General features: G+C 41.4%; 1 protein-coding gene across 1 annotated transcript; it reads right to left on the bottom strand.

Annotated features, from left to right (window-relative positions):
- Positions 1–1,756: 1,756 nt before the first annotated feature.
- Positions 1,757–12,247, bottom strand: CCK (cholecystokinin). The gene is made up of 3 exons (XM_063115986.1): positions 12,209–12,247; positions 10,015–10,263; positions 1,757–2,462 (listed from the first exon to the last, which is right to left on the bottom strand). The coding sequence occupies exons 2-3, from the start codon at positions 10,259–10,261 to the stop codon at positions 2,332–2,334; spliced, it is 378 nt and encodes a 125-aa protein (XP_062972056.1). The 5' UTR covers positions 10,262–10,263; positions 12,209–12,247; the 3' UTR covers positions 1,757–2,331.
- Between the last annotated feature and the right edge of the window lie 4,841 nt (positions 12,248–17,088).

Raw genomic sequence — 17,088 nt, 5'->3', positions numbered from 1 at the left:
GACTTTCTGTTGAACCTCCTGCAAACTTCATAATCTCCTGGCTTCTTGAGCCAACTTCCTGATTTCTACAGTCTAACAAAAAATGTAAGCTTTTGGCTGCAACTGATTGGCGCACACACACACACACACACACACACACACACACACACACACACACACACACTATTTAACCCCATAAAACAAAAATATATAAACTAAATACAAAAATGGATGGTTCTGTTCCTTCACAATACCCTACTAAGCTGTGGATGATAAAGACATTTCAATTGCCCCACCTGTTTACCTCTTGCTGCTAAAAGCCAGGCACCAAGGTCTTACACTACTTCCAGAAGGCATTCAAGTCTGCTCTTTGCTGGGTTAATATTTGTTGTATAGTTCATGATACTCTTAAGTAGTTATGGAGTTCCAGCAATTCATCCTTTCTTTTCACAGCTGACTTGATTGTCCCATGTCTGATACGGTGTTCTGCTTAAACCCCCTCTGTGGTCTTCAGCACAATAACCTTCTGGCCATTGCTAAAAGATGCCCAGTAGATAGCCTTGGCCCTGCAGGACAGCCACTTCTAGGCAACCAGAATTTATGGATCTCTGCCCCTTAATCCTGTATCTTTGAGTAATTATATAGATGATGGATTTTTTGTATGTACAGTTTATCATGCAGGATTGAAACAAGTGATTCCTTCTTCAGCAGCAGGAGTGGGCAGAAGATAGGTTGGATCTACTAGTAAGATCTCTGGGTGATTTGAAGTAGATCACTAAGGATTTCTGACTCCCTGTCATTTAATAGTAGGAGCAACAAAATGACACACAGAGGAAAATATATATTTACTGCTGAAGTGAAGCTGTGCTTCTGTATGACTGAGAGAGGTGGGAGGGAGGAAGAGGGGGAGAGAGCACACACAGCAATGGATTTTTGTGTGGAAGGACTGTGAGCATGCTCAATTCTTGTATACAGAGCTAATTTCTGAGCTCAGAATCTATTAATTCAAGGCATATGTCTTTTGCTCTTGGCTCAGGTTGGTGGATTTTGGTGTTCTAGTGAAAAGCAAAGTCGACCCCATGAACCTAAAGTTTACTCATTCATATTCTATAGCTATTAGAGCTACAGGAGCACCTCTTCTTAGGCATCTATTAACCTGGATTGAAATTTATCCTTCAAGAACTTAAGGTTCCCTCTTGCAACTGTTCTAATAACAACTGGAACTGGTCTGGGGCCTTGCATCTCAATGAAAAACTTTGTTGGTTAGCCTCAATCTCACTTTCCTCCCTTACAGAAGTGAATAGAATTCTATTCCTAGCACCTAAGGCGCTGCTCTCTCCTTTGAATTCTGTCATCATTCCATGTAACTTTGCTGATCTCTCGAGAAGAAGTAGCATATATATTACTCCATCTATTACTTAAATTCAATTTTTGCTAAAGGATTTATGAAAGGAGAAACTGTGGGGGGAAATGTGCCTTTAATGAATATATCCTACATACATTTGGTATGATTAAAGCTTGTTTTACATCTGGATTCCTCCCAAAGTCTGCTGATGTTTGTATTTAAATTAGTCAATTAGTCTTCCCTTGTGTGTATGCTGGTGGGGAGGTTCATCTTGCACTGCAGAACAAATGTATAAGTCACCACAAGGCAAGGAATGTTCTGTTTATTCCAGAATTTATAATTGTAGCAGAATTTTCACATTGAAAAAGAAAATGACTGAACCTCATATGCGTTAGATATTCGTTTGACTTAAATTTTAAATGGACTCTCAGAACCATGAAAATGCTTTTCATAGGAAAGCTCTTCTACCATGCTGATATCGGAACTTATTGGGTAGGATCCAAACATAAGGTAGACCCATTTAAATCAATGGGAACAAAGCTAGTCATGTCTAATTCCCATTGCTTACAATGGTTCTATTCTCAGTATGACTATGTCTGAATCAAATCCATTGCCTACAACACCCTTTCTTTATTATTTTTTAAAATGCACTTCTTTGGAAGTTATTCAGATTAACAAATAGTGTTTGGCAGATCTGAAAGCATTTTCCTTCGGCAGTGGATCGCAACACGCAGCAATACTTGTGGTGATAAGACAACTGAAGGATGAGCGAAATACTTTTAATATGTCTACAATGAGTGCTAAGAAACTATAGGAGAAAGAGAATATTTTTTCTTGAAAATTCTGCATATGTTTATATAATATATATTGCATTGTATAGTTTTGCAGACAAATTTACATCAAGTACATATGTTTTTTTTAAAACACTGATTTGAAAAGGATGACAATTTCTTTCTGTACAGAAATAGGACTTGATTTTCATTTCTTTAAACATAGTTTGATATTCTTTAAGAAGAGTACTCATATTCTTCAGCACTGCGGCGTCCAAAATCCATCCAGCCCATGTAGTCTCTGTCTCTTATCCTGTGTGTAGGGTCAAAACTCTGTAATCCCATCGCAGAGACCTTTCCATTAGTACCTAAAAACATAAATATAAATATATATATATAAAGAAAAATGGCATAGAAGTAAACAAACTCATTGATAAAACAATGATAGTAGCAAATTGTCTTGTGACACTTTAACTCAAGGGCCAGGAATGTTGTTTTACTGTAACTCCTGTCAGCTTAGCCAGCATGGTCAATGGTCAGAGGTTATGGGAATTGTAGTCCAAAACATATGGAGGGACACAGATTCTGCAGCCCTCATTTAAACACTCACTTTGGTGTGTCATGGTATAGACAAGTATCTACTTCATCAGATGTATGAAGTAGATAGTAAAAATATTTGAGAGCTATATAGGCATGATTCCAGGGCTGGGTACTTTAGAAGGCATTGTTAGAAGACGGAAAACTGATTATAAAAGCAGAGATACCATACAAGAATCACTCAACACAATTTAACAACATGTAGTCACTAGGAGTCATCAGGCCCATAGATGTAAATATGCTCTAGTATATCCTTTGTGAGTTTTATTTATTTATTTATTTATTTGTGGCATTTGTATACTGCTGAATATAATAAAAGCTCTCAGCAGGGATCTACCTGCATAATAACATATGTGAGATACCAATAAGTGTCTGTAGTGAAGTAAGCAACACACATCTCTAGTCAAGACAGAAGAAATGAAGTCAAATTTGTGAATGAAGTACTGTGCTACTGCTGCAGTAGCTTGCTAATGGGTTCTGAAATACTACAACACTAGAAAGCACAATGCCAATATTGTAGAAGTAAATCTGCATTGTACACCATATATAGCAGTTTTGAAAACTAAAGACAAGTCCATGTTCTGCCATGAAGCTTATGGTTTTGCTTTGGGGAAGTCACTCTTTTTCAGACTGGCCTACTTCACAAGGTTGTCACGAAGATAAAAAGGTGATTGCATGATGTAGGCCATCCTGCAGACCTTGGAGGACTACAGATGTCATATATATGGTGCCCTCTTATGGCATAGGGCAGTCTTCCTCTTTCTGGTGCCCTCAAAATATTTTGGGACTACAAATCTCAACATTCACAGCCAGCATGGCCATGATGGGCTTGATGGTGGTTGTAATCCAACACTTTTTGAGGGTACCAGAAAGGGGAAGGCTGGCATAAGATAATGATTAAAATCAAAAGATTTCACACTAGAATCATAGAATAGTAGAGTTGGAAGGGGCCTATAAGGCCATCGAGTCCAACCCCCTGCTCAATGCAGGAATCCACCCTAAAGCATACCTGACAACTTCATACTAGTTTGTATGAAGACTTAGACCTTAGCCTGGACATGTCCATTTTTATTTCACCAGTGTTGTTCTGATGATTTGTGCCTAAAATCTAAAATTAACTAGGAGATCTCCTAAAATGTATCACTCTGGCAATTTTCTGTCCAGCAACTCTGCAGTAAAGCAACATATACTCTTAAACCCCATCTGCTCTTCTGATGCTTTTTTAATTATATAAGAGTGGCCTCTATAGAGAGAGAGGGGGGAATTGAAATGTAATCATTATAGGGTACAAGACTGAAATTAAATGCCAGCTGAGGTGGGGGTGGGGGAAGAAATACCTCACAAAATAATTGAAGCCAAAAAGTAAATTATGAAATGAGTATTTTAAAAAGCACAAACTAAACCTGCATGCAAAAAAAAAAAAAGTCTGCACTCCATGCAAAATTGAAGGAACAATCCTAAGGGTTACACCCATCTTAGACAGAAGCCTCCAATATTGGAGGCTGCCGAGTGTCCAGTAGCCTGCTGAGCTGCTGCCAGTTGAGTGGGAGGAGCAACAGAGGCGATTTCCTCCTCTACATCTTCCTTTTGGTTTTGTTTCCCCTCTAGACAGGCCTCTGAGTCCACCTAGAGTAGTTGTACTGCTGGGGGCGGGATTGGGGCTTGAGAGGCCATAGGAGACATCCTATCCTGACCACTCTCCTCCCCTCCCACTAGAACCCTCCCGCACTTCCTCTCAGAGGTCTCTGAGGCCACATTTGCAGGAAGCAGCCCACACAGTTCTTTCTACAGCTACTGCGAAGGGGCAGGGACAAGAATCAGATTACGGAGCCTCTTTTTCAAAGTCGAAGCAGTGTGGCTTCTCGTGGCATCTGAACTGGGCTTGTGTGTTTGTGTGTTGATAATGTGGGGAAAGCCTTATACTTGGTTTCAGTCTTCATTACTCCCTAGTCCTGGCACCTATCCTTCTGAAATTTTGCAGGTGTTTTGCCTGGGGATACCTCTGAGAGGTGTGCCATTCTCATACAAATTGCCCCCCCCCCGCAAAAAAAAATACAGGGGAAGTAAACCACTCCCCCCCTCAAAGTGTGAGGACTACCCTTCCACATGAACCACTGCATATATCCTTCTGGAACTTTGCAGGTTTCTTACTTAGCGCCACTTCTAGGGTAACTGTCATTTTCAGAACAATCATCTGCAAGTAAGACAAGGAGGATAAGCACGTCCCCACTGGGATAACCGAAAAATATCAAGACTGCTCTTGCATGAAAACACCTGTGCCTTTTCATCTGATAGATAGCAGGCTCAATCCCCTCAGAATGGGCTACTGTTCCTGCAAATTCATCCAATTTTTCCAAGAAATAAAAGAGTTATCAGTAATTCCATTGAAAAAGAAAATCAACATATAAAAGCATGTTGCAAAAAAACTAAAATCCTTCCCCAAACCTGCACCTCATGTTCTGATATTTTGTAGGCATAATCCCCTCTGAAGGGCTACCATGCCTGCAAATATCATCCACATCTGACAAGCAGAATCAGGTCTGAAGAACTGAATTGGAGTCTGAGCCAGATCTGGGTGTGTGGGGTGTCAGCGCACACCATATCATCATCATCATCTAACAACAACAGCATAGTAATCATCAACATCTCAGTGCAAGGAGCAAGAAATTCATTTCTCAATTCTGGGAAAACCCCAATCTGGTTTCCACTTTCCATTATGGTTTACTGAGCATAATGGTTAATTTAGAACTGCTGATGCCCAAAGAGAAATTTTTGCATGGACCCTCTTTTCCTTTGAAGTGCTTATGTAATGTTCTCAGTTTCTTATTCTTTACAAACTCACAATACAGCCAATTTAGAGTCTTGTGGAACTTCAGACTAAGGGATATCTTGTGGCGTAAACTTTTGTTGATTAGAACCTACAAAAGTGCAGGCCACAATAAATCTGTTAAGGTTAGACCCAAATTTAGTCATACTTCGAGTAGACCCACTGACATCAATTAGTATAATTAAATCTGGATCCAAACCTTAGTCTGCAAGAGCTGTCAGACTCTGTTATTTTTTGCTGCAAGAGACTAACACGGTCATCCCATCGGAATTTGTCAAATGGGGCTTCTGAATTAATAAAGATTGTGTAGCAATATTGCTCAATGGATTATGACCACAGATGCTGAAAGTTGCTTCAAACCAACATTTAACATAATGGTAAATGCCAGAAGGTATGAATGCATAACCAGGCCTTACCGATGCAATATTAATTCCTGATTTCCCAAATGGAAAAAAAATGCAAAGTGAAAAGGATGCGTACACAGCATATAGGACTCTAAGGCTGCAATCCTCTATCCACTTCCCTAGGAATAAGTCCCACTGAGCTCAATGGAACTTACTTCTGAGTAGAAGTAGATTGTTGGATGTTTTATTATGTTCTTAATGGTTTTAATTTTTGTGAACTGCCCAGAGACCTTCGGCTATTGGGCGGTTTAAAAATGTAATTAATAAATAAATAAACAAATAACATAAAATGCTGCTGCAAAGCTGAAATTCTAAACATACAAGCCCCAGTTATCATATTAGGATGTACTTCAGAGTAAACAGGCACTGTAAATAATGAACCTTTTGGAGGGTAGCTCTTAGCCTTTTACTTTGAAATAAAGAGGCACTGAAACGAAGCTTTGAAATGAAGAGGTATTGACTTGTGTTCTAGAAGAAGGCTCTGACAGCCCAGTGGAGTTCAATTTGTGTCAAGAAATATAAACGTGGCTATTGAGGAAAAAAATCCCCCTAATGGTCCAGAGGAAGGAATCTGATGTTGGCCTAGGATAAGATTGCTCAGATAACAAATGTCCATCATCTATCAATCTCTTTTCTCCCTTGCCCAATTACATTCTTATAGTTTCCCATTTGCTGTTGCAACTATAATATAGGGGTGCATGAACAAGCCCTGGAGAGTTTGGAATGCAATTCAGGCGTCAATTTTCAAAGTGCTTAAACGGAAGTAAGCTCTACTAGAATCAAATGGGGTTGATTTCTAGACAATCTGGCTTTGAATTGGCGTTTCAGGCACTGCTTTCCAGACAACCCTCTTCTTCATTTGAAGAAATCCTGTAAGAATGGTAATAACCTGTCTTATAGCAACTTGGGTCATTGGTCCAAATAGCCTAATCCTGACTGGAAGAGACACTCTAAAGATGTAGAGTTAAATGATATGTTACATGTAAGCACACACACTTGTTTTGCAATCTCCTTATCTGAGGAGTGTGGTGGGAATTATAAGCTGCTTTGAGAAGAAGCAATTGATAACAGAGAAATAGACATTTATCCAGTCAATGTGGGGTAACTGAAGTCGGCATTATTGCAACACTTCCTCATTTTGATGCCTCCCTGATTTTATTTTCCATCTCAAGCTCACTCTGAGCACTCTGGTCTATGGAACTAAAATGATTAAGGAGCTGGAGCATCTCCTCTGTGAAGGAAAGATACAACAGCTGGGATTGTTTAGCTTGGAAAAAAGAAGGGCAAGGAGAGACATGATAGAGGTGTACAAAATTATGCATGGCGTGGAGAATGTGGATAGGGAGACATTTTTCTCCCTCTCTCAAAATAGTAGAATCCGGGGTCATCCCATGAAGCTGATTGGTGGGGGATTCAGGATGGATAAAAGGAAGTCCTTCTTCACACAGCACATAGTTATACTATGGAACTCACTACCATGAGATGTAGTGATGGATGCCAATTTAAAGGGGGACTGGACTAATTCATGGAGGATAAAGCTATCAGTGGCTACTGGTCCTGATGGCTATATGCTACCTCAAGTATCAGAGGTACCTTTGTACACCAGTTGCTGGCGAACATGGACAGGAGCGTACTATTTCACCCATGTCCTGTTTATGGGTTTCCCACAGGCAGCTGGTTGGCCACTGTGTGAAGAGAATGCTGGACTTCTTCTGATCCAGCATGGCTGTCCTTATTTTCTTAGTCAACCTAAGACATATAACAGACATCTTGCTACAAATGAGCCAGTTGGACAGCGAGGTAATTTTAGACATTCTGACCATATGCAGTTTTACATTTGAAATTCACTTAAGCACTGCACCTTCATGACTGCAGGAATAAAATGGAGTTTGCTTCTGCTACCCTGATGGCAAACACATTTATTTGGGGTTGTGCCACCCTTGTTGTAGAAAAGGATATAATATATATATATATATATATATATATATATATATATATGTAAAAATACTTAATTGAGCACTTGTAACCAAGTACATCCATGGCTGATCACCACCTGACTATAAAATATTTTAAAAAAATAAGCAGAAAGGAAGGATGCTGTGGCGAACAGAGTCAGCTTTAGTGGGCCCTGGCATTTCTATATTGGCCCAGGAGCTAGTGCCAGGCCTGATTGCCACTACCTCCATCACTTGCGGCTTCCTGGATGGTAAATTAGGGTGTGGGGAGGCTCGGCTATGGAGTCCTGGACTTCAGTCCTGCCCTAGTTGCCCCACTATTTCCCTCAAATTTCCTACCTGACTTCCATTAACTGGAAATCCTGTTGATGGAATCAAAGACCCCATAGATGCAAAGGATATTCACAACTGTTTGGCTATGGATCTCCCCTCACCCCAACGCAAAGCCTGCTGAAGGTTGGTGGAAGGCTTGGGCTTGCACTCCATTAGGGTCTAACAGCAAGTATCTAATTTGAGGATCTGATGGCTTTGCTTAATTGTACTACAAGGGAAAAGGAAGCTCAGAAAGCTGATATCTAGTGATGATCCCCTGAAACGGCAAGAAAGAGTAGCTAACTTGGGCAGTTGATCGTTAAAACATATCCTGGTTCTAGGAAATAGACCAATTTGTGTGCGTGCATAGTAAGATGAGTTCTGTAACAGAGCTATCATCAAGGTTGACTAGAGAATATATTTATTATCATCATCTCTTTTTTTGCTCATGGTGCTTTTTTTCTTGACAGACATGACAGGCTTCGCCAAGTCATGCTGTCTTTTATTTATTTTATTTTATTTATTTTATTTATTACATTTTTATACTGCCCAATAGCCGAAGCTCTCTGGGCAGTTCACAAAAAATAAAACCATGAAAAGCATAAAAACAACCAACAAATTTAAAATACAAATACAATATAAAAAGCACAACCAGAATAAAACCACACAGCAAAAATTAATATAGGTTAAAATATGAGATTAAAACAGCAAAGTTTAAATTTAAGTTAAATTAGGTGTTAAAATACTGAGAAAAGCTGGCGATGGAAAGAAAACAATGTAGGTGCCAAGCAAACCTCTCTGAGTCAGTTTTACTGACTCAGGAATTTCCTATTGAACATGTTTTAAGTATGACTGCTTTCTGGATGTTGGTTTGGATGTACTTTGGTAGGCTGAGTTTCTGAAGGTTTTTTGATGTGATGCCGGTGACTGATGTGACTAACAGAATAATTGTGACCTTTTCCTGTTGCCATAGTTCTTTAACTTCCATAGCCAGTGGTGTATATTTTTCTCTCTTTTCCTCTTCCTTTTCTACAAGATTTTTGTCATTAGGTATTGCTATGTCGATGAGGTAAGTGTGCTTTTCTTTTTGTCTATTATTATTATTATTATTATTATTATTATTATTATTATTGATGTTTTTTATATAGGCTGGTATCGATCAGCTTCTCTATGAACAAAATTATGAGAAGAAAACTGTCCCCACCCTAGGAAATGCATATTGCATGCAGATTGGGCATTTTTGTTTTGTTTTGAAAGACCTGATCTATGGCTGTTGTGCTTTGCATATTCTATAAAAGGAAGGGATCTGCTCACAAAAAGTCTCTCCAATCCATTTTGTGGGGTCCCCTCCCTCCGCATCACAGATCACTCCATTCAACAGAGTCTCCCAACTCTCTGTGTAGCATTTTTAGGGATATGGAGAGAAAGACAGGATGAGGAAGTCTACTTCCATCAGTGCAGTTGGTACAGCATAAATCTGGATCCAACCCATGGAGTTTTTATAAATACACAGGTAACCAAACATAATGACATTAACAGAACTTAATAAAAAGATTCATGAAAATCAGAAGACGTACAGTCCCAGTTTCTATGCACATTTCCCTAGAAGTGCCAGCCACTCTTGCATGTATGGTAGGATACACCTAACTAATGAAGGACCTTTTTCTACTGGTTGGAATAATAAGAGTCAACTTGACTGCCTATTCTCTGCAAAAAGTCAGTCTATGTGAAGTCAGCCTCCCTTCAGTTTGGATCTTAGAAGGGCACTTATTTGACAACAAAGAACACATGGTTAGAAAATGATTCAATAGAGATAGATAGATACCTCTTCGGCTTTGCTGGAGATACTTGGCTAACAGAGCTCCAAGGTTGGCTTTTTGGTCAATGCTGCCTTCCACCTGCTGGTTACCTTTCCCAGAGGCTGGGGTACGTGCTTGCCGGTGCTTTTCTAGCAAACTCTGCTCAAGATCGGTGACCACGGAATTGGCATTGTGAGACCCTGATGCTTGCTGTCCAGAGGAGCTCATGGACAGCACAGCCAGGAACAGGCAGACAAAGATCCCACTGTACATAGCTGGGGAGGAAAAGGGAGAAGAGGCCGTCAGAGTACGAAGAGGCTGCTGTGCCACTTTGGACAACAATTGCATCTAGTTCCCAAGACATATTCTGGAGGCTCAATTATATGACTGCATAAATCAAGACTTAAGAAATATCCCTGAGATCTATGTCCAAGATTGATGATGTAATGAGAGAAGATCATCAATCCATTGCAAGGCTATTTAGTGGGAGAGTGTCTTCTCCATGTCACATCACCTTGCTTGACCAAAACCACTCATGGCTTTCTCTTTTGCCTGAGTTTTTAGACAGAACAGAATTCACTGTTGGGGGTGGGGTAGGGGCAACCATTTTCACTCTTTTATAAGCGTGGGCAGTGTTCCGTTGTGAAAAGATAACAAAGGGTTTATTTTTGTATACTTGTGGTAGCTATTTCTTATTGTAAAGCATTTCTACACAGGAGAAACATCAATGGACGTCTTCCTTCTGAGACCATTTCTTCATGGATAAGAATGTTATGCAACCCTCCAAGAAAACAAAGCTTAGCGTGTTAATTTATCTGGAGTAAATATACTCCTGTGCTCCAGTTTCAGATTTGCACTGAGGGGTGCAGGGCAGAGAACCACTAAATTCACTAGAGTGAAAAATGCCACTTTTAACCATCAACTTGATTGTGAGTACGGCAGACAGACTAAAAGGTGCTGATCCGCATTATAGCGATTTTGAGAATGCATCCTTAATCCAGCACCCTTAGTGCCCTTAGGTGGTTTCACATACAAGTGTGTAGAATATGAAATTAATGTTTCCATTCTATGTGTATGAGGATGTTTTGTGGGATGTAGAGCAATTGTGTGTCTTAGAAAGTGTGTGTGAGAAAGAGAGGGTGTGTGTGTAAGAAGTATAAAGGGAATATCTGGTTTTGTACAGAGCCCACAAGTTGACATGTTTGACACATACTTTATGCAATTCAATATAATATACATCTGAGAAATCAGAACCTGACCCATCTAACACTAAGTATAGAACTGAAATAATAATAATAATAATAATAATAATAATAATAATACATATACTTTGTTAGTTTTAATGGGAGAGTGTATCATATGCCTAATTCAGAAAGAAGACTTACTTAAAAATACTTAAATTTGGTTGGATTCTCTCAATTTATGTGTTCCATACTAAAACCACCAAGTTCTTTGAACTTTAAAAATATTACAGCACAAACGTCATTCATTACAGGCTCTGCAGTATGATAGAAGTAACAAAGTGCCATCATTATATTCTGCATCCAATATCTCCATATTAACTAAGAAATTAGAAGTGAGGAATTTTAAAAGGTGTCACTCAAAGTCAACTGGCAGTATTGTAACAGACAGGCAAAAATATAAGTGATACAACTTTTTGGGCCGTCCCTCATCTGTAACCCATTATAGCTACAATCCTTACACACACTTAGTCAGGAGTAAGTCCTGCTGAACTCAGCATGGCTTACTTAGGAGTAGATGTGTATAGGATTGCACTACATATGGAAATTTGACTGAAATCAAATGACAATTCCTTCCAATATATTTAGGACTAGGGTTTCAAAAAAGAATTCAAATCTCAGTCCATTATACAAAAGTGACTGTAACTTTGCCTTAGAGTATAGCACAGACTAACACCATATAACAAGAGTTCTTGTTCAAATCAATAACTAAAAACCGCATCTTGTTGCTCATGATTAATGCAATCGATGATCGTAGATATTAATGACGGATTAAGAAAGATAGAGAAATACAGCTTAAACAAGATACACATAGAGCTGCCATCACAATTTTGAAGACTGCAGCTGATTTTATTCTTACAATTTCTAAGAGAAACTCAGAGCAGTGCAAAAGAAACTGTAATTACATAAGTGAAGAAGCCAGCCACCAAGTGCCTCTGTCCTAGAATTAGAGGTTCTCTGTGAAATCATTGCTTCCTACCTTTTAAATGAGGTGCAGATTCTTGCTGTATACTAGACCGGAGAGGCAGCCTCGAGGTTGTAGCTGAGCCCTTAAATGCTGCCCCCTTAAATAGTCGAGTTCAGAGCTTCGAAGAGTGTCATTTGTTTGCATAGGTCTGACGCAATTGGGGAAGCAAGACACGCTCCACTGCATGGATGGAGCAAATTCTCATGTATTCGGGGACACACACACACACACACACACACACACACACACACACACAGAGGGGTCGGTGGTGGGTGGGGATAGGTATGGCAGGAGGATGGAAAGGTTCTAAAAGGAAAAAGCCATAACTCTGGTATTCAATCCTCCTGTCTGCAGTAGAACTGTATTTCTCTGATACTAATTTCTGTCTAGTAATATATTCCAGGCTAATGGTTTTGCTGTGTGCTGAGAAGTTTATGATAATTCATGGATGCTGGCATAGAGTGACTTTGATACAGAAGTCTCAGTGACTGCATTTAGAGTTAGTGCTGCTCTCCATCTTAAATAGGCATCCACCTGTCCTTGCAGGTACACAACCAAAGCAGATCAAGACCACTCTTAATTTTGTATGGCTGCAATTCTATGCACACTTACATGAGAGTAAGACCAACTGGGCATAGGGCTGGGCTGCACATTACATGTACAAAGTTACATAGGTATGATAGGCTTAGTATTTCTATTCCTTTAGTCCTCTCTCTCTCTCTCTCTCTCTCTCACACACACACACACACACACACACACACACACACAAGGACACATGATCCTGAACAGATCCTAACCATTTTCATTCAGAAGCACAATAATTGGAAATCAAAATGACCACTTTAGAGATTGGAGTGTGTTGTGTTACTCTGGAACCTTGCAGATTTTTCACATTTGAAAAAATCTCACAGAGTGCCTTAAGAACAGAACCAACAACTTGGATATAAATTGTGCAGAACTCAGTATGATTTAACACCTAAAACCAATGCATTGGTACCTATTTCTGCTTTCCTCTGGCTCATATGAGACAGTTCTTCTTTGAGAAGCCAATGCAAACATCTGCACAATGTGCGGTGTGCCATTCAGAATGAACTTCAAGCCTTACAGTCTGCCAGCTGCATTGACCCCACTACCCCACTTTTGCAGTTCTAGGTAGGCTGCAAAAACAAGGAAGTTTTTATGTAGCCTCTGGTGGACCACTATTGATGGCTTGTGACAGGTGGTTTGTGAAGTAGCTTGAAAATACATTCATATGTATTTTCCCATGCTTTTGTCATTCAACCTTCCCCAAACTGGTGCTCTCCAAATGTGTTGGACCACAGCTTCCATCTGAACTGCATTTATTTTAATATTTATACTGTGTGTTTTGAATGTACCGTCCATAGATACAGCCAAAGGGAGCCAAGTTAGTAAAGGGTGGTCTGCACTGATTGGCAGCAGCCCTCCAGGATTTCAGGTTGGAGATGCTGGGGATTTAACCTGGGACCTTTCCCCCACAGAGCATGCACCCTCCCACTGAGCTACAATCGCTACCAATGAAGGGCAGGGATCGAGAGTCGGCTGGTGGCGCCTATTTCAGTGGGGTGTAGAATCCGTTCAGTGGGGCGTAGAATCCGTTCTGAACTCTAAAGGACCTATCCAAGGTGATGACCCCAATCACCAACCTAGGTTCAGCACTTTGGATAGCTCTTTTAAATCCTGACTGGTTCTGACCGAAACCAAGCGCGGATTCACCGCCCCACTGAATCTTCAGAACTCCCTAAGAGTTCCGAGATGCCACCCAGGGGTGACGCCGGATTGTGCAAACAGCTGAGCCGCCAAGCTAAAAAGCTTCGATTGCTTCGAAGCGGGCGGAGGCGCGACGGGAAAAGCGTGCTAACACTCTCGTCCCATCTGGTGCAGGCCGCCCATTGATCAGCCCTGGCGCCGCTGCCGCCCTGCTCCCTTTCCTCCCGGGCGAGGTGGGGATTGACCGATTGATCGGAGTGCCAACTTCCCGCCCGCCTGTCCGTCTCGCCAGCGCCGACGTCCAACCCGGGGGAGCGCGGGGGCGAGCGGGGGGGAAACCATCGCTTTATTGGCGGTGTGTGTGTGTGTGTGTGTGTGTGTGTTAGGGAGGGAGGAGGAAACGAGTCTGTTCACGGGATCTTTCTCGGCTCGGGAAGCAATCGGGAGTTTCCAAAGTGTGTGTGTGTGTGTGTGTGTGTGTGTGTGTGTGTGTGTGTGTGTGAGTGTGTGTGCGCGCGCGGGGTGGTGGTGGTGGAATCCGCTCTTACCTTCTCCTGCCCGGCTACTCCCCTCTGGCTCTGTGGCGAGCGGTGTGGGGGCTGCTGGCTGGGTTGGGTGAGCGAGGGAGGGACGGAGAGCCGCGCCACAGCGGCGAGAAGTCGGCCGGCTGAGTCTTTTGTTTCGAACTTTTCAGTCGCTGAGTGGGAATAGCCGCCGCCGCCGCCGCCGCCTCGCTCCCTGCAGGAGAGAGGCGCGGGAAGCGTCCCGCCCGCCTTTTAAGATGCCGCCGCCCTTTCTCGTTCCCTCCTGAGACGCACGTGGCGGAGCTCCGAGGGCCGAAGGATTAACGCGCGCGCACGCGCGCAGACACGCGCAGCATCGCGGCGGCTTTGCCAAACGGGGCCCGGACAAGGGGCTGACAGGGGCGGCGGCGGAGTGTGGGGTGGAGTGGGCCTTTCTGGGATGGGGGAACAGCGAGCCCTCTGGAAGCCAGCCTTCTCCAATCTGACCCCTTCCAGACGTTGTGGACGTCAGGTCCCATCATCCCCAGCCATCATGGCCTATACTTGAGGATGCTGGGTGTTGTCGTCGAAAACAGCGGGAGGGCACCCGGTTGGGTAAGGCTACTCTTAAGAAGCCCGTCTGGGAGCATCGCTGAGGCTGCCCTCTAGAACAAAACCATCTGGCTTGCACAAGGACCTAACTACTAGTGATGGACTAGATGGACCCTTGGTCTGATCCAGCATCAAGTCTCTTCTGATGTTCTTACCTTTTTTTCTTTCTTTTTTTTCTGGGTAGCTGGGCACACTTCAAAACAAAGCTCTGGGCTGCCAACCGCCAAATACTTGTAATTTCTGAGAATGCCCCCCCCCCCCGGGTTCCCAAAGATCCCTGAGGCAACCTGGGAAATAAATATGGAGGCTGGCACTTCACTTTGCAGCATGGCAGCCTCCCAGTTAAAAATAAACAAACAAACAAATAAATCAGGAGAGGCAGGGGAACAAGCAGGTACCAACGAAGGTTCCCCTTGGAGACCCTAGATGTAAATGTCCAATATGGATTGAGGTTTGGCTTCAAATCCCCCATTGCCTCTCATGCTCACTGGATCACTTTCTCCCAGTTTCACCTACTATTTCATAGAGCTGTTATGAGAATAGTGTGTGTAGGGGGGTTATTCATATCATCCTGAGCAACTTTGAGGAAGGATGGGATGCAATAGTAATAAATAAGCAGTGTTGTCACATGGATGAATATGAACTCCAAAATGCATGAACTTGAGCTTTATAGTATTTAAACTATTTTCTTCTGAAGATTAGTTGTTAAAAATACATCCCATTTTTATTATTTTTTTGAGTGAAGAACAACTGTAGTGACCCTTTGGCACTCTATTCCAGTTGCTTATGTTATCCTGTTAATTTTTAACATTTTTTTAAAAAAATCAAATGATCCACAACATTTTAAAGGGAGATGTATAACTGTAATACAAGAGGTGTTCGCTAGATTCCCAAGGCCTACTATGTAGGAAGTGCTACATCAATTTAACTTCTAATAAAGGAAAACAAAGCTATCCTGTTTTTATTATAATTTAAACTGATTCTACACATTGGTAGAAGAATTTAAATTAGATAGTCTTACTTAGCTGTTTAATGATCAAATGGAATGTAAAGGATTGCTTTAATAAACAACTGAAAAAGAGCAAAATTAATCATATTTGTACAATCATGTCAATGTAAGTATTTTGTGTGTGGAAGTGACTCCTTAACAGTGCAATCCTATGCATGTGTATCCAAACATTCCATTGAGTTCAATAGGACTTTCTCAGCTAAGTGTATATAGGATAGCAGGCTGAATCAATGAGACCAATGTGATTCTTCAGCCTAAAGGACAGCCTAGTGAATATTTCTGTAAGGGCACAATCCTATGCAAGTTAAGATTGGGGAATGCTGGGAGTTGTAGGGCTTTTTTCTGTCTAAACATGCATAGGATTGCACCCTAAGGGAACTAGTCACATGACACCCATGAAAAGAATCCATGAATACTATACTGGAAGTCTCTTTATTTTATCTTATTTATTTAAACTGTTTCTGTGTTGCCTTTCAGGTTAGGTATATGAACATTCTACCTCCTGCTGAATGGTGTGCTTTGATTTGCCTTTGTGTACACTTCTCTTTTCAGTAGCTGCACTAAGAATTGTTATAGCAGAAAAAGAGGCAAAGTACAAGCAATGACTATGTGGGAGAAAAGTATAACCTCCCTGAGGAACACTCAGTCAACAGCTGTCTACGTTGTATCATCATTATGGTCTTAAGGACTTGGATCAGAAGCAAGACAATGATATATTGGTTAATGAGATACTGGGATAAAGGAGGAGAAGGAGGAGGAGGAGGAGGACATATTTCCTGTTGGTACAACATAAACTAATTGGCTGTTGTCCAGATGTAACACTAAATGAGAGGTTACAAGAGAGTTGTTGCTTCTATTAACTGCTCATGTCCCATCATATAAAGGAGGGATTCCAACTTCTTTCCTCCTGCTTCCTGTCTGTTTATTATCCCATTCAGTTGGGCCTACTTGTCCAGATTCCCTTCTGCCTTGCTTTGCTCCTGCAATGTCTGGCGTGCTTATAAAATTCCCACAATCAGGACCATGGACAGCACAAGGAG

The sequence above is a fragment of the Elgaria multicarinata genome, chromosome 1 (assembly GCF_023053635.1).
Source record: "Elgaria multicarinata webbii isolate HBS135686 ecotype San Diego chromosome 1, rElgMul1.1.pri, whole genome shotgun sequence".
NCBI classification, from domain to species: domain Eukaryota; kingdom Metazoa; phylum Chordata; class Lepidosauria; order Squamata; family Anguidae; genus Elgaria; species Elgaria multicarinata.
This window is presented reverse-complemented; position numbering and strand designations above follow the sequence as displayed.